The sequence below is a fragment of the Hevea brasiliensis genome, chromosome 13 (assembly GCF_030052815.1).
Source record: "Hevea brasiliensis isolate MT/VB/25A 57/8 chromosome 13, ASM3005281v1, whole genome shotgun sequence".
In the NCBI taxonomy this organism is placed as follows: Eukaryota; Viridiplantae; Streptophyta; class Magnoliopsida; order Malpighiales; family Euphorbiaceae; genus Hevea; species Hevea brasiliensis.
Window position 1 is genome coordinate 67,855,013 of NC_079505.1, and position 26,630 is coordinate 67,881,642.

At 31.5% G+C, this 26,630-nt stretch overlaps 4 protein-coding genes, 1 long non-coding RNA gene and 1 other non-coding gene across 10 annotated transcripts; 2 read left to right on the forward strand and 4 right to left on the reverse strand.

Annotated features, from left to right (window-relative positions):
- Positions 1-389: 389 nt before the first annotated feature.
- Positions 390-461, reverse strand: TRNAE-UUC (transfer RNA glutamic acid (anticodon UUC)). The gene has a single exon. It is a non-coding gene; the product is annotated as a tRNA-Glu (tRNA).
- Positions 462-6,257: 5,796 nt separating this feature from the next.
- LOC110640804 (protein SRG1) lies at positions 6,258-8,447 on the forward strand. The gene is made up of 4 exons (XM_021792305.2): positions 6,258-6,637; positions 7,233-7,480; positions 7,624-7,951; positions 8,057-8,447. The coding sequence occupies exons 1-4, from the start codon at positions 6,434-6,436 to the stop codon at positions 8,291-8,293; spliced, it is 1,017 nt and encodes a 338-aa protein (XP_021647997.2). The 5' UTR covers positions 6,258-6,433; the 3' UTR covers positions 8,294-8,447.
- Positions 8,448-8,555: 108 nt separating this feature from the next.
- Positions 8,556-9,929, reverse strand: LOC110640806 (uncharacterized). The gene is made up of 3 exons (XR_002492188.2): positions 9,790-9,929; positions 9,471-9,702; positions 8,556-9,340 (listed from the first exon to the last, which is right to left on the reverse strand). It is a non-coding gene; the product is annotated as an uncharacterized LOC110640806 (long non-coding RNA).
- LOC110640803 (codeine O-demethylase) lies at positions 8,762-10,190 on the forward strand. The gene is made up of 4 exons (XM_021792304.2): positions 8,762-9,022; positions 9,106-9,353; positions 9,450-9,777; positions 9,851-10,190. The coding sequence occupies exons 1-4, from the start codon at positions 8,762-8,764 to the stop codon at positions 10,085-10,087; spliced, it is 1,074 nt and encodes a 357-aa protein (XP_021647996.2). The 3' UTR covers positions 10,088-10,190.
- A 1,197-nt stretch (positions 10,191-11,387) lies between these two features.
- Positions 11,388-22,529, reverse strand: LOC110640802 (pyrophosphate-energized vacuolar membrane proton pump). 5 transcript variants are annotated; one of them, XR_009142561.1, is made up of 11 exons: positions 22,102-22,529; positions 19,779-20,353; positions 19,276-19,655; positions 19,092-19,178; positions 18,679-19,009; positions 17,860-18,270; positions 17,650-17,709; positions 17,299-17,554; positions 17,033-17,070; positions 12,070-12,201; positions 11,551-11,757 (listed from the first exon to the last, which is right to left on the reverse strand). XR_009142561.1 is itself a non-coding variant. In XM_021792302.2 (9 exons), exons 1-8 carry the CDS (start codon positions 22,355-22,357, stop codon positions 17,348-17,350), a joined length of 2,307 nt encoding a protein of 768 aa, XP_021647994.2. In that variant the 5' UTR covers positions 22,358-22,529; the 3' UTR covers positions 11,551-11,757; positions 17,299-17,347. The 5 variants fall into 5 exon arrangements, 3 of the variants coding, with proteins under 3 accessions (XP_021647994.2, XP_057988100.1, XP_021647993.2); XR_009142560.1 differs by lacking the exon at positions 12,070-12,201 and having other exon boundaries at positions 11,388-11,757; XM_021792302.2 differs by lacking the exons at positions 12,070-12,201; positions 17,033-17,070.
- On the reverse strand, positions 15,607-16,841 carry LOC110640805 (arogenate dehydrogenase 2, chloroplastic). The gene has a single exon (XM_021792306.2). The coding sequence runs from the start codon at positions 16,376-16,378 to the stop codon at positions 15,833-15,835; it is 546 nt and encodes a 181-aa protein (XP_021647998.2). The 5' UTR covers positions 16,379-16,841; the 3' UTR covers positions 15,607-15,832.
- Positions 22,530-26,630: the final 4,101 nt, after the last annotated feature.

A 26,630-nucleotide genomic window follows, 5' to 3' on the forward strand; every position in this document is an offset into this window, starting at 1 on the left:
ACAATTATAAGTTAAAGAAGTATTTTTTATAAAATAAAATTAAAATTCATAAATTTTTTAATAATAAATTATAATTAACAAATAAAAATAAAATTCGAAATAAAATTTAGACACCGGCTATAAAAATTAGGCAAGAAAAGACCCTTAATATTCCCAATGCTTACAAACTTAATTGTAGACTGCAAAACAAAGTACTTTGCTTCTGGAAACTTGCCATTACTGAATCCTTTTCTTTTGATGGGTTTTGTTTGGAATAACGAGTAATGGGGTATTCAGAAGCCCATTGCACAGGGTAATTTTGGTTTTGTAAACTGTGTTGTTCATTCTCAATGTCAGGCTTGTCCGACAACAGTTGAATCTAAGTTTCTCAGAGCATGAAAAAAGTAGAATTCCGTTGCCGGGAATCGAACCCGGGTCTCCTGGGTGAAAGCCAGACATCCTAACCGCTGGACGACAACGGATTGACTTGCTTTTGGTTATAATTATATTTACTCATCATGCAGAATTAATTTAAAACCGAATAGGAGGAAAAAAAAACAAATAATTTTGTGCATAAACTTTCCATCATTAAATTTAAAATTAATTAATCAAATAAAATTTGAATTTTTCCGTTGTGTTTGGATTTTATGAATTTGAAAAGGTTTGAAAAATATTAATTTGAAATTTAATTAAATTCAACGTAAATATAAAGATTTAAAAAAATTAAGAATTTGAATATTACCTATATTATTTAAAATTCAAATTTAATCTAAGAAACATTTTTTTTTAATTCTCATATTCATTTTAAATTTAAAAATATATTTTTTTTTATTTCTAAATAAGATATTTTTAAATTTAAAATTTTAAATTCAATAATTAAAATCTAAATTTCAAAACTCAAATTGACGAATTCAAACGCAATATTACATTATATGTATATACATTTATGCCTTTTTTTTTTTCAAAATTATTGGTTCTATAAATGCCATATGATAAAATTAATTGATGATGTGACATCAAAAAATTTTATTTATTTTAAAAAATAGTTAAAATAATTATCATAAGAAATGTGTAGAGATATATAATTAATTATTATAAATTTAAATAAAAACTTTATTTATTTTTAAAAAATTGAAAAATAATTAATATAATTAACGTGTCGTTGGCATTCAAATTTTCATTATAATGAATTTATTTTTACTTTTGATAGTGAATATGACAAGAATTATTATTATTATTATTATTATTATTATTATTATTATTATATAAATTGACAAAATATATAGAGATTAAATATCAAATTCTATTTTCACTTATATATTTTTTTAATAAGCTTCTGTTTGTTTTGTAGAAAATAATATGTATATATATATATATGAAAAAAAATATTTTCTATTTATTGGATTAGGTTAAATATAAAAATAGTACTATTATCTTATTGATCTTGACCAAAACTCTCTCTTAAGCTAATTTTTTATTAATCATTCTCTCAATCTCTATAAATACTATATCGATAAATAGTATAAATAAAAAAAATAATATTTAATTATGATTAAAATACTAAACGCTACTTTAAAAATTATTATTAAACAGGATTTTAGTGTCTGATTAATATTGAGATTAGAGGGCTAAAATTATTCTTTTAAAAAAAATATTATTTTAAATATTATTGTAAAAAATATTTTAAAAAAGATTATTTTATTATTTAAATATTTTCATAATAAATTTTATTAAACTTAATTTTTAATTACTTTTTAATTAATATATTTTAAAAAATATTTTTCTGAATAGCAACAACGTATCAAGCGCATTATTCTGATATCATCATTGAGATGATTGCACAAAAGTTGTTACCTTCTTATCTTGATAATTTAGAAGTATTTTATGTCTAGAAGGGGCGTGGTTCTGAACATGCGGGCCATTGCTCAAAGCCGTCGTCACAACAATAGTCATGGCTATTCCAATTTTAATGACTAATGATTTTCAATCTTTGTGAGCGGCTGCTTTTAAACTCTAACCTATATTTAGTAGGGTTTATTGAGGTTCCAAACCAACAAGAATTGTATTCACCTAAACTTTTTTTAATATTCTAAATTTTTTTTAATATTTTAATTCAATTCTAATTTTTTACTAAGAATTTAATCAGAATCGTACTAAAACTTAATCGATGAGCTAATTTATACATATGTGATTCTATTTTTTTTTAAATATATTATATATTTTTAATATAATTATATATATTTATATATGTATGTATAATTATGGACTAAATATAATTTAATATTATATTTCATTTCTTTACTTTTTATTAATAAATTTAGTTATAAATATATTAAACTATCTTATAATTCTTAGTTAAAAATTTACTATTATACATAATTAATATATATATATATATATATATATATATATATATATATATATATATATGCTTAATTCATAATTATATTTATATTATATAATTAAAAATTATATAATTAATAAATAACTAAAGGGTATATTTTATGATATACTTGAACTACTATATCATTAATATGCTTAATCCTAAATTATATATTTATAAGGTTATATAAGTTAAAAACAGATAGAAAATATATTATATGATATATTATAATTAAATAAACCGCTTCAAAACTTTTTTTTTTTAAAAAAAAATCATTTCAAAACTTAAATGTTATTAAGTATGACTTTTTATAAAAATAATTATATAAAATTATTTGAAGAACTAAGAATCAAACAGGAATCGAAACAATAAAGAATTAAACCAAAACTGAAACAATAAATAATCGAACTGAAACTAAAATCATACTAAAATTTTGATTTGATTTTGATCCCTAAACAGACTCTGAACCAAATTGGAATTGCACAACCCTAATATTTAGCACTATTATACCATAATACTATATACAATAGTGCTTAAGAATACACCATAAAGATTATTAATAGGAGTTGCCACTTGAGAGATATGGAATTAAATGAAGGAACGATTGTGTGGTGGTTTACTCCTTGTAGAGGTCTACTGTTATTCATTACCATAGCTCAAAATACATGAATTTGAAATGGTGGATAATGAAAAAGGAAGATATTAGACACCCAATACTAAACAAGTATTGGACTAACCTTCACTTGTTAATGTTGATCAGCTCGTCTTAAAATTCTTTTATTATACCATTTCAAGCAGATGCATATGTATTAAAGTTGCACACATGCATATTGTCCAAGAAAAGCAACAATCATACAAAGTTCACACGAATGTAGTTTGACCTAGCATGCAATGATTCTATATGGTATTGCAATAATAGTGGAGCCCCTTCTTAAGGCCACGGCGAGATCAATGAATTTAGAGGAGGATTGCTTCTTGAAACAATATATGGAGATCAAGAAGCCATGGCTGCAAGATTCTATTAATTACCATCCTGTATGTTCAAGGCCAGTCTCATTTCTTGGATCAGCTCTAGCGATTCTTTTACAAGACTAAGAAGCGAATGGTCTTCAAATGTTGAAAGATGGCCAATGATATGGAGCTTCCATACTCTCATGCTAATTCTACAAAGTTAGAGAACTCTAGATGAAGACAACTAATCCTTGGCAGCGTCAAATTATAGGTTAAACCATTTCCTCTTTTTCAAATACCAAGCCTTATCTCAAAAATGTAATGTATTTTTCTCTTTTGCCAATTTTTATGGCTTGTCTTTTTTTTTTATTTTCTTTTGAATTTATTAGGTTATCTTTTTATATCTATTTTAAGATCTACAAAAAACTAATCTTTTTGAAACTCATGATTATCTCTCTCAATAATATTTTCTTCAATGACCGAATCTGAGTTCTCACATTGAATACGTAGCTCGCTTACCTCTATATTTAACACTTATTGGTTTTATAGCATGTTGAACTTACTAAAGTGCAAACTGATCCATGCTACTATTTTTACAATATTTTAAAAAATGCAGATAAATTTTATAACTTTTTTTATAATTACTTTGTGATATTATCTTATTACAATAAAAAAATAAAGAGAAAAGAAAAAAGAAAAAAAGTTAAATATTCTATTGTTTAAATATCTTACTAAAATAGAGAAAAAATAGAATTTCTCTCACAATAAAATTACTTAATTATCATAAATTTATAATTTTATTATTATACGATGTTAAGAGTATATAAGTAATTTTAACAAAATTAGTATATATTTTTCTTTATTACTCTTTATTTTACTCCAAATTGAAGAGAAATATTTTGAGCCTTTTATTTCTCCTCATTTCTCTTATTAATATACTATCTAAACAAAGAAAATTCAAGAAATCACATTTCATTTCTTTTGATTTCTCTCCATTTCCCTCCATCCAAACAAACAAAAGATAAATTACAAAATCCCTACTCACAAATTTAACTCAAATGATAGATGAATAATTTCTTTTACCAAATAGCCCAATAAATCTTAGATTTTGAGTAATTTTTTTAATTATATTGAACTTCAAAATTTGATAAAGATAATGAGTAATGGATTGGAATCTCCAAAAGCCCAATACAAAGGGTATCCACTAGTTCAGAGAAGGATAGAATATCCCTAGCAGCGTTCCACTTGCGAAATGCAGAAGTAGGGTTTGAACTACACGCATAAGTGTTGAACTACCATAAGTATCGACTCATATAAAACTAAATTTAATAATATTTTAATATTTATATTTAAATTTATGTATTTTTTACATATATTTAAATTAATTTAATATTTATTTTAATACAAATATTTAATTAATAGTATTTTATATATGCATATATAAAATTCACTTGGTGAGTGAATCTTTTAGCATGTGGCTCAAGGCATCTACTAAGGGCCTAGTGCCCTTGTTCTCCGTGAGAATCGAAGAAGCTCTTAATTAATAATTTTAGTACAAATAAAGCCTTGTAATCGTGTTTCCAATGTTAGGCGAGAATCACCTATAATATAAATCTTGCTCTATTATTTATAATTCGAGCAACTAATTCATTATATTAATTATGTAATAATTAGGGCTATACACAATTTTTAAAAATTTTAAATTGAATTAAAAAATATGCTGAATTGATAAAAATTATTCTAAATTAAACTTATTTTAATATTTTAATTTAATTCTAAATTTTTATTAAAAATTAAACTGAAATCATACTTAAAAATAAGTCGAATTCATATTAAATCAAGAATTAATTTATTATATATATGTTTTTCTATAATTTTTTTTAAATGTATATTTCATTCTCTATATTTTTTTAATAATTTTAATTATAAATATATAAAATACTTTATAATTGACAATTATATATGTGTCTTATTTTTAAAGATTACATAATTAAGAAATAATTAAAGTACATTATATAATATAATTATATAATTATAGTATATATTATATTTAATTTTAAATTATATAAATGTCTTATAGTTAAAAATTATATAATTTAGAAACAATTAGAATATGCATTGTAGGATATATTTTATATTAATAATCAACTTTAAAACTTAAATGATAATTTAAATATAATTTTTTAAATATGCAATTATTTCAAGAATCAAAATATGTATCAAATTGAATTAAAATTGTACTTAAGTTTCAATTCGGTTCTAATTTTTAGATAAATTATAAATATGAACTAAAACTATTTTTTAGTGTAACAAATTTATAAATTTAAGTCCTCTAAACAGGAATAGATGTAATTTAATATTTAATTATAATTAAAACTTTAATATTACTATAAAATTTTATAACTAAATTCTATTAATTTAAAATTACTATAATACAAAATTTTAATAGGACAATACTGATCCCAATAAAAATCCTTTTTTTTATTGGAAAAATATTCAATTTAACCCTTATATTTATTTGAAAAGTTTAATTTATTTTAATTTCAATTTTTTTATCTAATTTAATTTAAAAATTTTAATTTAAGTTCAATTTAACTCAAAAATTAAAATTTATAGGCTAAATTTCTTTATTTTTTATTAAAATCAAAAATCAAAAAATTTGATTTCTTAATTTTAGAATTAAATTTTTTAATTTTTTGATTTAAGCCAAAAATTAAAAAATTTAATTTTTTTTATTTTATTAATTTTTAAATTAAATTAAATTTAAATTTAAATTTCTAAATTAAATTAAATAAAAAATTAAAAATAAACAAAATTAAACTTCCCTCTTCTTTAAGCCAAAACTTTTTTAAGGAAAGTGTATACTATTATTTTAGCAATTTACCTTTAAAATATTAGAAAGTTGATGAGGGCGGGTATGCAGTGAGCTATCTATCCTTTGACCAGACCTCAAGAAAAGCTCGATCGCTTAATATTTAATGCTTTGTTTGAATTGAAATAGTCCCACATGACAGATAAACTCAAAAATCTCCTCCATCATCAGTTCATCACCATTGAAATTCATTTTGCTTTACTCTTAATAGCAACACAGCCCCTTCTGCCAAGATAGCCTTAACCTCAATGTCTGTCCAAGAGTTGTCCATTATTGGCAAAGAACCTCCGCAAAACTACTTTCATAAAGGAAGTGATGCTGGAATTCTAGATGCTTCTGTCCCTTTGATCCAGATTCCAGTAGTTGATATTGGTCTCCTCGCATCTCCATCAACCTGGACACATGAGCTCCATAAACTTCGATCAGCTCTCAGCTCTTGGGGTTGCTTTCAGGTCTTTGTTTCTTCTACTAGCACTTATTACTTGTTCAATAACAATAATACTAGCACTTATTTTTCTGTATAATTTGAGCTACGAGATTTTTAGGACCAGTGTGTTCTGTGTATAGGTTGGTTTAACTCAAGAAATTAGAAGTAAATTAACATAGGTCAAGACTTCAATTTGATGGACAGAAATTTCCTAATTAAGGATCCATTTGGATAGATGTGGTTGGGTTTGGATTCATGTTTCAAGTGAAAATTCGTAAAAGACCAACATAACGTAAAATTCAAATGCCCTTTCATTTCAAATCCTCATTTATCCAATCATTCTGCAATTTCTTGATGAAAGGAACAGAGAAAATCATCCATTCCTGAAATTTGATTTTGAGCCATTTAGTTCAGCATATTTTAGGTCTTGAGTGTTTTGGAAGAGGTCTGATTCTGACAAATCACAAAGATTTTCAATGTAGCCAAAAGGAAAAGTAATTTTAAAAAGTTTGAGGGCAAGAAAAGCCCCTGGAATTTATGAACGAATCAGTAAAATAGGGGCAAAAATGTAAAAATTTCATCACTTGTATGCATACTCTGGGCTGGTTTAAACGTTTCAGGTAAGAAATCATGGAATGACAAGTTTGTTTTTGGACCAAATGCGCCAAGTTGCCAAGCAATTTTTCTCATTACCAATGGAAGAGAAGCAGAAATACTCCAGAGAAGCTGATAGCATTGAAGGATATGGGAATGACATGGTTATTTCAGAGCATCAAACACTTGATTGGACTGATAGATTGTATCTTACACTAAGCCCAGAAGACCAGCGAAAGCTCAAATTTTGGCCTGAAAATCCTCAACCCTTCAGGTAATTCAATCACGTTACCCTGCAATTGACATATACTCGGCTCAACTTAGCCTTTTAGATCAGTGTGCAGCAAATAAAACTGATGCAGTTCTTGTTGCTGGAATATTTAATGACTGAAAAAAATAATAATAAAAATTCTGCAGGAAAATACTTCATGAATTTGCCATGAAGTCACAGCAGATAAATGAAATTCTCCTTAAAGCAATGGCAAGATCATTAGACATGGAGGAGAACTGCTTTTTGGATCAATATGGAGAAAGAGCACTAGTGACTGCTAGATTTAACTTCTATCCTCCCTGTCAAAGGCCTGATCAAATTCTTGGGGTAAAACCACATGCGGATGCATCAGCACTCACCATTCTCCTGCCAGACAAAGAAGTGGAAGGTCTTCAGTTCCTGAAAGACAAGGAATGGTTTAGAGTTCCTATCATTCCACAAGCTCTTCTCGTTAACGTTGGCGATCAAGTTGAGGTAAATAACTAAACTCACATTCTGAATTTATAGTTTTTTGGTTCTTGAAGTCCTGCATATTTTAGTTCAGTTATGATTGGCAGTGGAATCTATAATGGTATGCAGATAATGAGCAACGGAATATTCAAGAGCCCAGTACACAGGGTGGTGACGAACTCCGAAAAGGAGAGGATTACTGTGGCCGTCTTCTGCATACCAGATTCTGATAAAGAGATCAAACCAGCTGATGCGCTTGTCAACGAAACGAGGCCAAGATTATACAAGAATGTGAAAGATTATGTTAGTCTCTACTTCCAATACTACCAACGGGGGAAGAGACCAATAGAAGCAGCAATGATCTAAGTTTCTTCATTTACTTTTAATCCTTTGATTTTTAACTTGTGGTTTTTGTTTATCAGAAGTCCATGCTGTAAACAAAGAGCAAACAGATGGCAATAAACTATGTCGACTGATCAAACCAACACTTTTAATAAAATTAAACTCTACTCTGTACCTACTATGCTAGTTTTGTCTAGCCTTTATCCTTAATATTTTTTTTGTCTTATAAAAAATGTAAAATTTTGTTTTTTAAAGGGTAAAACTCAGATTTTTTATGTAGAGTTCATAATCAAGAAGAGATTTCTACAAAGTACAAGAAGACAAAAATATGACAATAGAATAGGTAGAAGAAACCAAAACTAATTGCCAACTAATCAGCCCATGCCAGCCCAGTTGTATCACTTAAGCATATGCAGAGAGGTCTCGTTGACCTCAGCAGATAACTAAGCAATCTTATCTCTCAGTTGCTGCATCACAGACCCTTGCAAAAGCATGGCTGACCATCCTCCCTCTCCTCCTGCAAAGGCAGAACCAATATCAGAGTGTCTCCAAGAATTGGTAGCCAATAAAGGCGGAGAACCACCAGGAAGATATTGCTACAAAGATGGTGTTGGTGAAGTCCTAGACACTTCTTCTCTTCCACTGATGAAGATTCCAATTATTGATATTGGTCTTCTTGCTTCTCCAACATCGATCTGCAGAGAAGAACTTGAAAAACTCCATTCTGCTCTCAGCTCATGTGGCTGCTTTATGGTCTGGTTTTATTAACGTGTATACTACTTGCCTTTTCTCATATGGATTCATCACTTATGCCTTCTCATCATTGAATTTCTCAGTCAATAAATCATGGGATGACAAGTTCGTTCTTGGACGAAGTGCGGTTAGCTACCAAGAAATTCTTTGCTCTTCCCATGGAAGAGAAGCAGAAATATGCCAGAGAAGTTGACGCCATGGAAGGTTATGGGAATGACATGATTCTTTCAGAAGATCAAGTGCTTGATTGGAATGACCGACTATATCTTCTAGCAAGCCCAGAAGACCAGAGACAGCTCAGATATTGGCCAGAAAGTCCTGCTAATTTTAGGTGAGTTTATCACGTTAGCATATTACCAACATAGAACAAATTTAATTTCTATTCAACAAAAGAATGAACATTGAAAGATGTTATTGAAATCTGCAGAGAGACTTTGTTTGAATATACCTCTAAGTTACGGCTGATAACTGAGGTCGTCCTCAAGGCCATGGCTAGGTCACTGAACTTGGAAAACAACTGCTTTTTAGACAAATATGGAGCTAGGGCAATAATGCAGGCAAGATTCAACTTCTTTCCTCCATGTTCAAGGCATCATCTAGTTCTTGGCCTGAAATCACATTCTGATGGATCAGTAATCACCATTGTTCTTCAAGACAAAGAAGTGGAAGGTCTTCAATTCCTGAAAGATGATCAATGGTTTAGAGTTCCTATTATTCCTGAAGCTCTTCTCATTAACATTGGTGAACAAGCAGAGGTAATTTACTACCTAAAAATATCAGAATTCATTTTTTCTTTTGAACCAAACTGATTGTGTATGATATACACAGATATTGAGCAATGGATTGTTCAAGAGCCCAATACACAGGGTGGTAATAAACCCAGAAAGGGAGAGGTTTTCTCTGGCTGTGTTCTGTTCTCCAGATCCTGATAATGAAATTGAACCAGTAGATGGTCTAGTCAGTAAGACAAGGCCAAGACAATACAAGAAGGTGAAAAATTATGTTGGTAATTACTTTCAATACTACCAGAGGGGGAAGAGCCCAATTGAAGCACTGAAAACTTAACTCTTTTTAGATGAATTTTTCGGTTATGTAATAATTGCAGATTGTTCTCTAGTTATAATCAGAAAATCTCCAGGAATAAAGCATCAGCAAAAGCCATTGGTTACTCTGTGTTTTCATTGCTTTTCTGTGTGAATTCAATTTATGCTCAAATGTGTTACCATTTGGAGTTCAAAAAATTAGCATAATTATGTTTCAAATTGTATAAATACCAGTTTCAAGGTTTAAGCACCTAGATATAGTTACCTTCTCCATATCTGTTCTTCAAAGCCACACTCTCTATTAACTATTATGCCAAGTTACTCACCAAAGAAACAGTGAAGTGGATCTATTCTGTGTGGCAGAGGAATAGAGGATCAAGAAAGGGATCATTATTCTATTTTAGGATTCAAAAATGTAGTCAACAATGCCACAAGACAACTCCCTTTGGTGAAGGACTTGTAAATTACAACACTCAGAATTTGGAAAGAAGATATACTCTAAAGACAAAAATGGAGCTCCTCTTATCATTATCAATGGAGTTCCAGACAAGCTACTCAAATGAATTGATACAGAGAGGCTAACCAACAAGAAGAAACATAAAGACAGGCAAGGACCCTTAAACAGATGGGAAAAACTGAAAACAAAAAATGACCGAAAACTGGTGTATGAACTGGACATTATGCAAGCCAGTGGCTAGAATGAAATATACTCACACTTAAGGCTGTGCATAGTTCTTGGGGGAACTGAACCGAACCGAACCGAAGAACTGTATCAAACCGACAGGAATCATACCGAATCGAAATTATTTTGATACTTTAATTCTGTTCTGATTCTTTACTAAGAACCGAACCAAGAATCGAATTTATAGATATATTTTTTTAGATGTATTATATACTTTCAAAATATATATATATATATATATATATATATATATATATATATATATATATTAATTCTTAATTATATTAGTATCTTATAGTTAAATATTATATAATTAATAAATAGTTATAATGTATATTTTATGATATACTTATACTATTATATTATATAATATATTTAACTCTAAATTATATATGCACCTTATAGTTAAAAATTATATAATTTAAAAATAACTAAAAGATATATTATATAATATATTATGTATTAATAACTTAATTCAAAACTAAATGTTAATTAAATATAATTTTTTAATGAAATAATTATATAAAATTATTTTAAGAACCGAAAACATAACTGAAACTGTACCGAACAGAATCAGAACCGAAGAATTGAGAACCGTACTGAACTGGAATAGAAACAATGAAGAACTGAACTGGAACCATACCGAAATTTTGATTCGATTCTGATTTCTAGACAAATCCCAAACCGAACCAGAACTGAACACCCCTACTCACACTAACATATATTTACATGCATGAACTTCCTCATGTCCTTCAAGAGCTTTCAGCTTTGGCCACATCATTCTCTGTCATCAATGCACATCATGAACTATATCCAGAAACATGTCTCATTAACACTATTGGATTCTTCAACAAGCTGGAGAAAGTTTCTTGGCTACAGTGACATATACAATGTTTGAGCACTGATTATAATATCTTTTCCTCACAAGTTGATTGTATTTAGCTGGATTCTCCAAGTTTCCGCAAAAAGAGAATATATCCAAGGTGTATCCCTCAGAAGAACAAGAAAACCTGAACAATATAACAAAAATAATTAGGATTCGATAACAAATAAATAATAAGATAAGAAGAGCAATATAATTGCACTCAGATGCAACTAATCTATGGCAATTACCAAGTAGCCTATATAAAATACAAATGTGCCAACATGGAAGCAAGTATAAGAGGGAACTAGTCAAGTAACATCTTGACGATTAATTAAAGAGGAAAAGCCAGGAAAATATGTAAGGCTTTAGGGTTTTTAATGTGGCAGTGAGAGTGTAAGGATTAGGCTAATCAAACAGACAGAAGCATGAAATAAATTCAAAGGTCATTGGACTATACCGTGAACAGCAACTCAGGTTACTGTAAAACTAAACCAGCTGCTGAATTGCCATAGAAACTTTATTTCACATCAAATGATCAAAATGCCTAAGTTTGCAAATTGCACATCTCATGCCTCATGATGCGATAGATCTAGCAAGATGGCAAACAGAGGACTAAACTCAGATAAGGGGTCTGTACAACTTACCAATACTGTAAGAAGATGGAACTTAATTGTTTTGAACATTAACACTATGTTTGGATAGAGGGAAAATAAGAAAGGAAATAAAATTTGAGAGTAAAATAATTTTATTTTTCATCATTTTGTGTTTGGATAGAGAGAAATAAGAGAGAAATGAAGGAAAATTTGAGAGGAAAATAAAATTATTTTGTCTACTTTTACTTTCTCTCCAAAATGGAGAGAAAGTGGGGAGGGAGAAATGTACAAAATTACAAATATACTTCTATATTATATAAGTTTTTATTTCTTAAGTTAGGGGTAAAATTGTAAGTAGTTTGCATTTAGTCGGTCCCAAGCCCGGATAAAGGATGAGGGTTGCGGTAGGTGACAACCAGCGTAAAAACTTCGTCACACCTTATGATATGGATTCAAATGATATAAACGTTAGGGCGTCCTCTACTAACGACGCGCTACATCGTAGCCCGGGTGTAGTGAGAAATATGCAAGGGTGTAGGGCGTTCACCGAAAGCGACGCGCCATGCCGGCGCCCGGGTGTGGTGTTAAGTGAGCAAGGGTTCCCATATCATGAACGGGTGTGGGTAAAGAAGTTAGTCCATAGAATAGATAGTAAAACAGATAGTGGAACAGAACACAAGATAGACATAGAAAACAATAGAAGATATCATAAAAGAAAACCAATTAGGAAGGAACAGGATAGGAGGAGGATCAGGGTTGGTACTTGGAATGTTGGATCACTTACAGGAAAATTAATGGAGCTTGTGGATATCTTGGAAAGGAGAATGGTGAATATTGCTTGCATTCAGGAGACTAAATGGGTAGGAGAGAAAAGCAAGGAAGTGGGTAATTCAGGGTACAAACTGTGGTTTACCGGAAATGAGAGAAATAAGAACGGAGTGGGCATAATCATAGATAGGACATTGAAAGACGCTGTAATAGCTGTGAAAAGAGTAGGAGATAGAATCATACTAGTAAAATTAGTACTAGAAGGAAAAACAATAAATGTAGTTAGTCCTTATGCCCCACAAATAGGACTAGATAGTGAGAGTAAACAAAGGTTTTGGGAAGATATGGATGATTTAATGCAAAGCATACCGAATAAAGAGAATATTTTCATTGGTGGAGATTTGAATGGACATGTAGGAAGTGATAGGCAAGGCAATGAGAATATTCATGGAGATTTTGGTTTTGGCAATCGAAATGAGGAGGGAAAAAGCATCCTGGATTTTGCTATAGCATATGACCTAATACCAGCAAATACCTACTTCATAAAAAGAGTCACATTTAGTGACTTTCAAAAGTGGGCAACATAAAAGCCAAATCGACTTCCTCTTAACCAGGAAGACAAATAGAGCTCTATGCAATTATTGTAAGGTCATTTCAGGAGAGACTTTAACAAGTCAACATCGGTTAGTGGTCTTGGATGTCAAGTTTAGGAACAATTCAAGTAAGGTCAGAAGAAATAGTGTAGCTCGAATAAAGTGGTGGGAGTTCAAAGGAGTAAATCAAGTGAAGTTCAAAAATGAGCCTCTCGAGTTCGAAGCATGGAAGCTGAATATGGAGGTCAATGATATGTGGATACAGATGACATCAAAGATTAGAGAAGTAGCTAAAAAAGTACTAAAGGCAGTGAGGAGAAAAAGAGAATAGTATAAGAAATTACCTAAATGTGATAATAACGAGGCATATGAACAGTACAAGATAGCAAAAAAAGAGGCAAAAAAGGCAGTTAGTCAAGTAAGAGCACAGGCCTTTGAAAAGTTATATGAGAAACTTGGAACTAAAGAAGGGGAGAAAGATATTTATAGATTAGCAAGGAGGAGAAAGGAAATGTCAAGATCTCAATCAAGTTAGGTGCATTAAGGATAAAGAAGGAAAAGTATTATGAAAGATGAGGAAATTAAAGAAAGATGGAGAAACTATTTTAATGATCTCTTTAATAATAGTCAAAATGGTAATAGCGTGAATATAGACTATAAAACGATAGAAAAGAATGTGAATTATACTAGAAGGATTAGATCTTTAGAAGTAAAGGAAACACTTAAGAGAATGAAAGTGGGTAAAGCCTGTGGACCCGATGGAATACCAATTGAAGTGTGGAAGTGTTTGGGAGATATGTGAGTGGCATAGTTAACTAAATTATTTAATAAGATTCTAAACTCAAAAAAAATGTCTGATGGATGGAGAATGAGTATTTTAGTATCTATTTTTAAAAATAAGGAAGACATACAGAGTTGCTCGAACTATAGGGGAATTAAACTCATGAGCCATACTATGAAGTTGTGGGAGAGAGTTGTGGAGCATCGACTACGTCATGATACTTTTATCTCTCTCAATCAATTTGGCTTCATGCCCGGTCATTCAACTATGGAAGCGATCTTTCTTATTATAAGCTTGATGGCGAAATATAGAGATGTGAAGAAAGATCTACACATGGTTTTTATTAATTTGGAGAAGGCTTATGATAGTGTTCCAAGAGATGTCTTATGAAGTGTGTTAGAACAAAAGATGGTATCTATTAGGTACATACAAGTGTTGAAAGATATGTATGAAGGAGCAACTACTATTGTGCGCACAGTAGTAGGGGACACAAGAGATTTTCCTATCTCAATTGGATTACACCAAGGATCAGTTATAAGTCCTTACCTTTTTACATTAGTTTTAGATGAATTGACGAAACATATACAAGAGAGCATTCCTTGGCGCATGATGTTTGCGTATGATATTGTTCTGATAGATGAGACGCGAGAAGGAGTTAATAAAAAGCTAGAGCTTTGGAGAAGTACTCTAGAGTCAAAGGGCTTTAAGTTAAGTAGAACGAAGACAGAATACATGCATTGCAAGTTCAGTGAAGGCCAAACTGGTGATAGGGAATGAGTTAGTTTGGATGGAGTGGTACTGTCCCAAAGTAATCACTTTAAATATCTCGACTCAATCCTTCAAGTAGATGGGGGATGTGAGGAGGATGTTAATCATAAGATTAAAGCCGGATGTTTGAAGTAGAGACGTGCCACAGGAGTTTTATTGATCGCAAAATTCCCAGTAAGTTGAAAGGAAAATTTTACCGTACAGCCATACGACCGGCTATGTTATATGATAGTGAGTGTTGGGCATTGAAGGAGTCATATGCGTCTAAGATAAGAGTTGCAGATATGAGAATGTTAAGGTGGATGAATGGTCATACTAGATTAGATAAAGTCTGTAATGAAAGTATTAGAGAAAAGGTAGGAGTGGTACCAATTGAGTATAAGTTGAGAAGGGAGATTGAGGTGGTTTGTTCATGTGAAGCGTAGACATACGGAGACTCCAATTAGACAAGTAGAGCACATTAGGTTAGAGGATAGAAAGGAAAAAAGGGGTAGACCTAAATTGACTTGGAGGAGTGTAGTATAACATGACCTAGAAGCATTACAAATTTCTAAGGATTTAACCCAAAATTATTTAGAGTTGAGAAAGTGAATTCATATAGCCGACCCCAAATTTTTGATATAAAGGCTTGGTTGACTTGAGTATAGAGTAACTTTCCCTCTGATTTTTTCCTTTCACTGTCCAAACACAAGAGGTTTCTCTTATCATTATTAATTTTTATATTTTTCTCTCATTATTTTCCTTCTTCCGGTCCAAACACAATGTAAGAATCTCCAAAGAAGATGCCAGCACAGCAGCATTTTGAGAAGCTTTCGACACAGAAGTTTCCTCACTGAAGAACTGAGACTTCTCTGCATTCTCGAACAGTTGCTTCCGGAGAACATCATGCAACAGCCCAAAGAGCTGCTTCTTCAAAGATTTAAAACCCAAATCTGACCTCTCTAGCTGCTGGTACAAACCATAGTACAGATCAAAGCTATCCTCCGCTGCATTTTCCACCAACTTTATCAAAGTTTCATAGCCTTTAGCGTTCACTGGTGTCGACTCCAAACCCAACTTTCCCAAAACCCTTCCCATGGTGTGCGTAATGAACTGTGACCCAGCTGCACGCCAATCATTTTCTGCACTGGACGATTCCACCATTCTGCATCCTTCACGAGCAAAACTATCAAAATCTGGTGTGTTGTGTATAAAGAATATCAAAATCGGGTGGCAAATGTTGAAGAAACAAATTCCTTGGAAACTCTTTAACTGAGAGTACATCAACAAAGAGAGTACTTCTCTTCAATCTCTGAACGGGCAACTACTTGAGAACATTTTCTGTTGAAAGAATAGAAGTACACAGAAGAATTACTCCTGGATGCTCTACAAAGAGATCGTCTTATCAGAGAATTAAGAAACCCGCCAATCTCCGAGCCACATATGAGTAGTCCAAACAAGAAATAGGCTAAAAATGTGGCCCTGCCAAATCAAGGTTTTCGCAAGGAATTGGTCATAATTGCTAAAACCAACTACAACAATCTCGAGCCCTGACCACCCAATCTAATCATTGATATGATGATGACGGCAGCAGAGAAAGCAGAAAGAGAGGATTTTGGAGGCAGACGATGGGAGAAAGGTAAGGAAGCATAATGGTAGAGAGGCGAGAGTTGAAAAGGGAGAAGAATCAGCCCGAAATTTGGCGAAATCTCGTAAATTTACGCTGCGTTTATTTTCATTATTAATTGACTACTAACGGAGTTTTTAACCAGAAACGCAAAGATTCTTCACAATCACAAGGGCTGGCTTTTCTTTCTTTTTTTTTTTTAATTAAATAGCCATGAAAAATCATTGCATTGCTTATAAAAAAGATGCGAGGAAGAAGTGTGGAACCGATGTCCTTGCAGGACCAGTGTACCGTCTCATTATCGAACTTACAGGGTAAGAATTGCAGAAACCAAGAATCCAAGATACAACTGCATGAAAATTAAAAATTGGAAAAATGAATTCTAGCTAAAAATATATATATAAATAAAAGAAATAATGCTCTTTCACTAACCATTGCCATGTTGTTGTCATCACTCACCCTTTTGAAAGCGAAATTTTCAAGAGTCAACATCAACTACAGACTACATATATTTTGGGAGCAAAATGACAAGGATATGAAGAAGAAGAAGAAGAAGAAGAAGAAGAAGAAGAAGCACCAGACGTGATGACTAGGTGGACCATTTTATGTTTGCTTCTCGTCCCCACTTAAAATATCTTGAAGAGTAGCCCTCCATGTGTAGCAAAGAATGGAGCAAACACAAGTGATTCAACTGCCATAAGTTTGATAAGGATGTTGAGTGATGGCCCAGATGTGTCCTTCAATGGATCCCCGATGGTGTCACCAATAACAGCTGCTTTGTGTGGATCTGACCCTTTAGGACCAAGAGCTCTTGCATGTTCAGAAGCGCCAGCCTATCATCCAACAGAAGAAATTCAATGCACAGTCCATATTATGATAGCATGACTCTAAAGTAAAAGCGCACGGTAAAATCGATGTGAATGTCTACCTCAATGTACTTCTTGGCATTATCCCAAGCACCACCAGTGTTGGATGCAGAGATGGCAATCTGTAGTATACGCACAACAGAAATAAATGCTCAGGACAGAACATGTACAGCAACACCATAAAGTAAGTTAAAATACAACAATATAGATCCAGAGGTGCAATTATGATGCTAAATACTCCCAATTTATGTGAAGTAACTGCCTCAACATACCTGAACACCAGATACGAGTGCTCCAGCTAGAACACCAGAGAGAGTTTCCACACCCAAAAAGATCCCAACAATGAGGGGGGTGAGCATGACAAGCGCACCAGGTGGGATCATCTCTTTGATGGAAGCATCAGTGGAGATCTTAACACAGGTAGCATAGTCTGGCTTGGCAGTGCCCTCAATCAGACCAGGGATGGTGTTGAATTGCCTACGGACCTCCTCAACCATCTTCAGGGCTGCACTCCCCACACTCTTCATTGTCATAGCAGAAAACCAGTAGGGAAGCATTGCACCAACAATCAAACCAATAAAAACTTTTGGTGTCAACACATCTACTTTTGAAATTGAAGCACGGCTAACAAAGGCACCAAAGAGGGAAAGGGACACAAGAGCTGCAGAACCAATGGCAAAACCCTGAAAACACCAGCCAAAAAAAATCTGTCAGATCTAGAAATGTTCGGATAAAACTATTTGGCCATCAATATAACAGAATGTTAAAAGATGTATTTGCCTCAGCCAGCAACATAATAAAGATGAGAATTTCTGTAAGAAAGAGTGCAAATGCCTTTAGCATTGCTGTGAAAGCCACTTAACCTTTCAACAGATTATAAACTTCCAAAAGCATTCAAAACTCTAGAGAAGCCTTGATTGTATGGTCCAATGTAAAGTTCAGCTAAACCACACACTAAGACAACAATAACACACATATAAATGTGCATTTTAACATTACATTTAAAAGCAACAATTATATTGCTGCAGATACAGATATGAACTGGTTAAAATGGAAGTAGCTTAGGCTCAAGTGAAAAGAAATTTTCATACCTTTCCAATAGCAGCAGTGGTGTTTCCTGCAGCATCAAGGGCATCAGTCCTCTCACGGATTCTGTGGCTCATGCCTGCCATCTCAGCAATACCTCCAGCATTATCACTAATGGGACCATATGCATCAATTGCCAATCCAGTGGCGATGGTGCTCAGCATTCCAAGGGCAGCTACTGCAATACCATACATAGCAGCAAAGCTGAAACTGACAAAAATGCTGACTGCAATGGCAAAAATTGGGATAATGACAGATTTATATCCCAAAGCAAGCCCAAAAATAACATTAGTGGCAGCTCCAGTTCGGCAGGAATCAGCAACATCTTGAACAGGGCTGCAAATTAACGCAAAGTGAGGGTTAATTAACAGTTATTAAGTAAAAAATAATAAGCAACTTAAATCATATCATAGCTAACCTGTATGCATTGCTAGTGAAGTACTCAGTTACAAATCCAATAATCAGCCCAGCCCAGAGACCAACAGCAACACACAAGAAAAGTTGCCTGTGCATAGAATCAAAGCCAACATATTGAATCAATAATTCCTCTAAGCAAATTATATTGTGCTATACGATTAAAAGAAAACAGTAAAGGACCTTACCAGTTCTTAACAACTTTCTGAGTCCCGAAATTGAAGATGGTGAAGGAAGATGGTAGAGCAATCCAACTAACAATGGCAATTCCAACAGTCATAAGAACAGTTGAAATGATGAGCTGCTTTTTCAAAGCTGGCTCAATTTCCTTTACAGCCTTGATCTCAAAGAAATCAGTTGCAAACAAGGTGGTGAGCAAACAAACAAGGATACCCACAGAACTGATTATAAGAGGGTATAGCATTGAAGTCAATTCATGATTAATTCCAAAAGAGGAAATGGAAGCAACAACTAAGGCAGCACAAGAAGACTCTGCGTATGAGCCAAAAAGGTCCGATCCCATACCAGCTATATCCCCAACATTATCACCAACATTATCAGCAATCACCTGGAAAAAAAAAAAAAGGAAGAAAGAAAGAAAGAAGCAACTTAGAAATAACCCCAACCAGAAACAAATTCAGTGCTTAAGATACAAAATCATTTCTAAAGATTAAAGAGGTAAACTCCTTACAGCTGGATTCCTCGGGTCATCCTCAGGAATGTTCCTTTCTACCTTGCCAACAAGATCAGCACCAACATCAGCAGCTTTGGTGTAGATACCTCCCCCCACTCTGCCAAAGAGGGCCATGGAAGATCCTCCAAGACCATAACCAGTTATAGCCTCAAAAAGACCAGCCCAGTCATCACCATAGTACAGTTTAAAGAGGTTGATAGCAATGAAAAGCACCAACAGACCATTTGCAGCAAGGAGAAAACCCATGACAGCACCAGACCTGAATGCAGTGATAAAAGCCTTCCCAACTCCTTTTCTTGCCTCAAGGGTGGTTCTAGCATTTGCATATGTAGCAATTTTCATCCCAAGGAAGCCAGAAACTACAGAAGTGAAAGCACCAAGCAAGAAGGACACCGTGCTGAAGACAGCAGTTGCTAGGGCAGGCTTGCATGTCTTCAATGGGTCATAGGTGCAAGGTTGAGTCTTGGTGCTGAATCCCTCAACAGAGCCGAGGAATAGGAAAATAAGGATTGCAAAAGCAAGCATGAAAATTCCAACATACTGATATTCAGTGAAAAGGAAGGAAGTTGCCCCTACGACATCAACAACAAACCAAATATGCATATAGAATCAATATACATTGATTGAAGATTATTGGCACAACACAAAGATGAGAATGTGAAATGAAAATATCATCTAATTGAAAAAAGGTTTCAACATGGAAAGGACTATAAGTGAATACAAATTACATTCCCATTTTTGTATGTACTACATGTATACAAATTACATTCCATTATATATGGAGTAAAAAAATATTATGTACACAATTTATATATTTAGACAAGAATTCACCAATATCGTACTGTAAAAACTAAACAAATATTCCTAGTTATAAGATATGTTCCCTCTACATAATATTTTAGAGTTATCATTGAAAAAAAAAAGTATGCGGAAGGAAATTAAAAGGACTCAACAAAAAGCAGTCATGTATGGTTTAGAAAAAAATATGTACTTATACCACATTAAAGAGTATCGACATGACTGAACATCTCATTTTTCATATCCTAAGTATAAAATAAAACCTATTTTTCAACATAAAAGTATGGGGCTAGTGAAGTCTTCACATTGGAAATAACAAACTACACATATCAAAAGGAATTCAGCTACAAACGACTATCAGTTAGACCTTTCCACCAGAATTTCACATGTCATGTCCTGCACATTTCTTGAGTGACTCCACTCCGGACTGGAGCTAAAGATAAAGAGTCAACTCAGATTATCATGGTACATTGAGACTTGTGACATTTTTGTCCACACACTACACAAATATGAGTAAAATAACTCGAGTATAAATTAATGGAAAAATAAGACTATTAAGATATAAAAATGCTATTCAGGCATTTATTATTTATCATTCGGACAACAAAGTTGGCTTAAAAAGCTGCGATCTGCTGTAGTTCATGGGAACTTCATCAAATCCTAGAACAGGGAATTAGTTTCCAGATCAAGCATAATTTCAAATAAGGCATATTAGCAACAACTTTCACCTCCAGCAGGTATTCGAGAAGAAAGATTAGTGGCAGAGGAAGAAAACTTGGAGCATAGACTCCCGGGGAATATCACCATAAGAATTCCACTTATGACAAAACGGCCAAAGTGATTTACATCACTATTCAAGTATTCATACCCATGTGCTGCCTTTCACTAAAAAATTAGAGTGAGAAAAGAGCAAACAATAAAAGAAATAGCCAGATCTCAGTCGTACTCCAGATTTCTAAACAAAATCAAAAGCAGCAAAAGAAATGAATGTGAATTACAAACTAAAATAAAAATTATCAATAATCAGGAGACCCAAATTCCAAAATTAGCCACCTTTCTGGAACTATGCTTTGATTATAGAAATAAACTATTAAAACGACAACAGAAGATGTCACGGTTCCACACCAATTCAACCAGAAATTCACTTACAGAACCGGTAAACAGATAAAATCTCCGAAACAGTGACATGGCCAGAGACGTATCACTATTCCTATGAACATAGTCGAAACAAAAACAAGCCATAGAGACCTTTCTTGCTTTTCTTTCAACCCCACAACAACCACCCCCACCCCAAAAAAAAAAAAAAAAAAAAAAGGAGCATCTTTATCAATAAACGGAAACTAAACATCCAAACCAAAGCAACAAACCCCACATCAAGAAGAGATCTAATCACAGAAACCCCACAGAGAGAACTCATATGCAAGCATAGACACATACATACATGATGCATGCACATATAACCATGCATAAACACATGCATGCATGCATATAAAAGAAAATATACACTCATTATAAATTATACCTTCAGATATGGCACTTTGAATGTCGGCGCATTTAAGGACGACGTTATGGTCATTGAGACCCTCCTCCTCTTCAATAAGATAGTCACTGTACCCATTCTTCCCTACACTATTATTTCCCGCCGCATCTCTACCACCAGGGACCAGCTTCACTTTCGAAACAAGCAACCACTGAATCAACGAGAACCCAATTCCGATAATCGCACATACCGGAATCAGAATTTCCGCTCCAAGATCTGGCAAAATCGCCCCACCCATAATCTCTCAAATTGCGCCAGAAAAAAACAAAATCCCAGAAACCAAGAAACTGAAAGGAGGACAGAGAGTGAAAACAGAGTACGGTGATGCTGAAGAAATGAAGGTGTGTGTTGGTAGAGTAAGGAGAGGCGTTTATATATACAGACACAGATGGGCTTGTGTGCGTGTGTGGGGCTGCGCCTGGTGTTTAACGTGCGAGAGAGAAGAAAAGCGAAGCAATATTTATTGTTATGGTACCAAATCTGAGCTGGCTCTGTTTTGGCTAGAAATAGCAAAAGAGTGGAGTGGAAGTAGAAAACTTTTTTTACAATAACAGGCCATGGCTCATATTCTGTGGCTGTCATTAAACATTTTGTCTAATTACTCTGTTTAATAATAATTTTTCTATTAAAATTACATAAATAATAATTAAATCTTAATTTTAAATTAATTAAAATAAATTGTATGAATACTTTCTCGTCGTTACAATATGTTTTTCTCCACTCGTGCTTCTTTAATTTATCATTTGATTTTATGTATTACATTCATTTTCTAACGAATATAGTAATTCATAATTTTTTGAGAAATTTATATTATTATTTAATATTTTTTGAGTTTTAAAAAAAATAAAATGAATGTATTTTTTAAGTAGTAAATTAAGGGATGAGTCCAAATCTGAAAAATTAGAAAAAAAATTAAAATGAATATTAAAAGAAATGGAAATTGTCATTATATATTAATGATGAAGAATTTAATGTTGTATTATTTTACATGTTGTGGATAAGATAAAAGAAAACCAGCTTGTTTAATTTGATGGGTTGAATTTTGGCATTTAGTGATATATGTGGATGGCCAATAGATTGGGTTTGGATTAGATGGATTCAAATTCTCTCTTCTGATTGGCAGCTTATTAGAGGGAAAAAAAAAAAAAAAAGGAAAACAATGGAATTATATTTCTTAATTTTCTTTCAAACTCTTAAAAAATTTCAATAATTAAAGTGAAAATAAAGGGAATAAAAAAAATAAAATTAAAAAGTTATAAAGACTGAAATTATAAATATATTATTGATACCATATAATTAAATAACAAACTTTATTTTATTAAGATATGATAGTAAAAATAAAAAGAGAATAAATTTATTCTTTCCTTTTAATTATAGTAACTAAACAATATTAAAAAAATAAACTTTTTTTAATTAATTTTCTTTTATTTTCATTTTATAATTAAGTAACCAAATAAAAAACAAATGTGTTTGCTTTAATGGGCATGAAGACAAATTCAAGCCAATGAATTAAATTAAAACTTTATACTATCTATTTTTAAAATGCTAATAAGGATTTCATTAATTAATCAAGTGAAGTTGGGAACTCAATATTTTTAAGCAAATCATACATGTGCATATAGTTTGAGATAATCTCTCTAGCACATTGTGCATATCTATTTAAATAATAATAATACACCTTTTTTATTTCTAAAAATATTTTAATTAATTAATTTATAATAATTAATATATACACATGCCTTTAATAAATTGTTTCAAGTAATTTAAAAAATTTATTTAATTTGAAAAGTTTTGACTCGAATTTCGTTATTCACCTTTTAATACGATGGCTCGAATTACTCACTCAATAAAATTAGATTTGAATTTCTATTTTTAAAATTTTTTATTAAAAAAATATCATGATTTTTAATTCGAAAAAATTAAGAAATTTATAGTGAAAATGACTATACCCATTTGTATAAAATTGGAAATTAAGATTAAAAATAGGAAGGTGGGAGGAGGATTGGTTGTTAGGGAAAAATAAAACAATAATAATTGATGAAAGGCACATGAAGCATGCCCGAGTGTGAAACCACATCTGCCTCCTTTTATACGTTAAATTTAATTAACACATCAACATCACCATAAAATAAATGTGCATGGTTCGTTGAGGTGGCCCCATTAATTACCCTCTAAGATTATCCCACATTAAGCTAACCTCATTAATTTTTAATTACCAAACTAATTACTTGATTACATATAATCATGCCAAATGGAACCCTAATCACATATATATTGAAAATTTCGCTGACCTGATTAATTCGAATTGGAGTTGGGCAGCCCACCAAGGTATCATGAGAGGGAGGAAAAGGAGAGAGAATAGAGAATCTAGCGGAGCAGGGGTAAAGCAGTAATAAAAAAGAAATATCATAAAGATATTTTATTTTTATTATTATTATTATTATACTGATAGGGTTGAATTTTGAGGAGGATGATGAGTTGGCTAAGCTTTCACATTCGGATAACTCTCTGTGAGCGTAAATTAGACGCACCTTTTCCCTCAACTTATTCTCTCTTTTACTTTTATTTCTTTATCTTATCTCTTTTTTTTCTTTATTATTTTTTTTTATTTAATATTTTTTTATTTTCAGTTTTGATTTTTGATTGACAGAATATCGCTTTCATTTGGCCACATCATGACCTAATCGTAGTACTTATGGTCCGTTAAAAAAATATTTTTTTAAATATATGAATTAAAAAATAATTATTATTTTTAATCTTGAAATTTCAAGGTTCAAACCAACACTTAATATGATCTGCGTGGAAAGATGAGGACCGTTCAATCAAAATCAAAATCAAAATAAAAAATTGCCCAACGGCTCAGCGGGTTAACTCACAGTTACGGGCCTACAACCGAATCTATTCATTCCCTTCATGATTTTAGTGGTCACTTTATTTTTTTAAGGCTAAATTATTATGCGCTAAAGTATAAAAAAGGTATAAATTTGATTTCTGACTTTGATACTTCAAGTTTAAGGCTTGTTTGATTAAAAATGGTTTATTTTTTTAAAAAGTATATTTTCTAATAATATTAATTTTAAGAAAATTTACTATTTAAAAAGTATGACATAAATAATTAAATATGTTTATATATGAATTGATTTTTCAAAAAGTAAAGTAGTTTCTAAGTTATGGTAAATAATAATGTCATAATATAATTTAAAGTATAATAAATTAATAAATTATATTAAAAAAAATAAAGTGGTTTATTTTTAGTGAAGTTTATTTGATAATATAAAGTAAATAAGAGAATTTTTTTACTTTTTAAAAAGTTTAGTTTTTTTAGTCTGTTTACTTTACCCCAATTAAACAATGCCTAATTTTTATAACTTAAATAGTATTAAACTTGTGATTTACACTATTAATATTTAAGGATTAATTTAATTAATTTTTTTAATATAGTGAGTTCTATAAATAAAAATTAAATAATTTTTATTAATTATTTTGATGTAGTGCCAAGTTAAAAAAAAAAAAAAAGGAGTATTTGAAGCCCCACTTAAGCTAGTATTTCTATTATAATTTGAATTCTTTAATTACTATTTAATTTTGGTTTGTTATATATAGTCTATTTATGACGCTAAAATATTATTTGTAATTAGTGTAAGTATTTTAAATTATTTTCCTACTTATTTTATGACTTATAACTTTATAAACATCCCTTGCATTATCACTATGTATAAGTTTTCATAATTATTTAAAGAATTTTTTTTTATAAATTTGTGTTTACTTTATTTTATCTTACACTTTAATTCAAATCTTGTGTTTTTTAAAATATTAAATTAGATCTTATTCATTTTTAAAGGTTTAATGTCGATACTTTTGCTCATATACTACATGCTGCGATATATTTAAACAAAATTATGAAGAAACTAAAAGAAAAAAAAATGTTTCTTATTGATTTTATATTTGATGGAGATTTGAAAATTGATGTATAAGGATGCATTGGAATATGATAATCAAACCCATTCTATGCGCTATGTTTGAGAAGAATGTAAGAGGTAATTAACTTAATATTTATTAAAGATGAGATCAAATAATAGAAAGTGAGTATGATTATTTAATTATATTTTCTTTTTGGAGGATACTATGTTGAATAATTATCTAATAACCTTACATTAGTTAGCTGTAAGGATGAAACGTAGGGTTAAGTATTATATTACCTAAATAAGTAATTGATATCCCTATTATTTTAAAAATTCATATTTTACCTTTACTTCAAAGCTCCCTCTTATTGACAATAGAGAAGAATTCGTCTTTTAATTTGACGGCTCAGAGATTTAGTGTCAGAGTTTAGTCTATCTAATTGTTGTTAAGTATTTAGCTGTCGAGGTTTGTTCCATATCTAAATTGTTTTGCTTCCATGGAACTTTTTTTTAATGCCCTCCAAAAACTAACTTTTAAGAGGAACCACTGGCCCTCACCCCATTGTCTCCCTTTGTTTTGGGAGGAATGGAATGGAGGATGAAAGGATT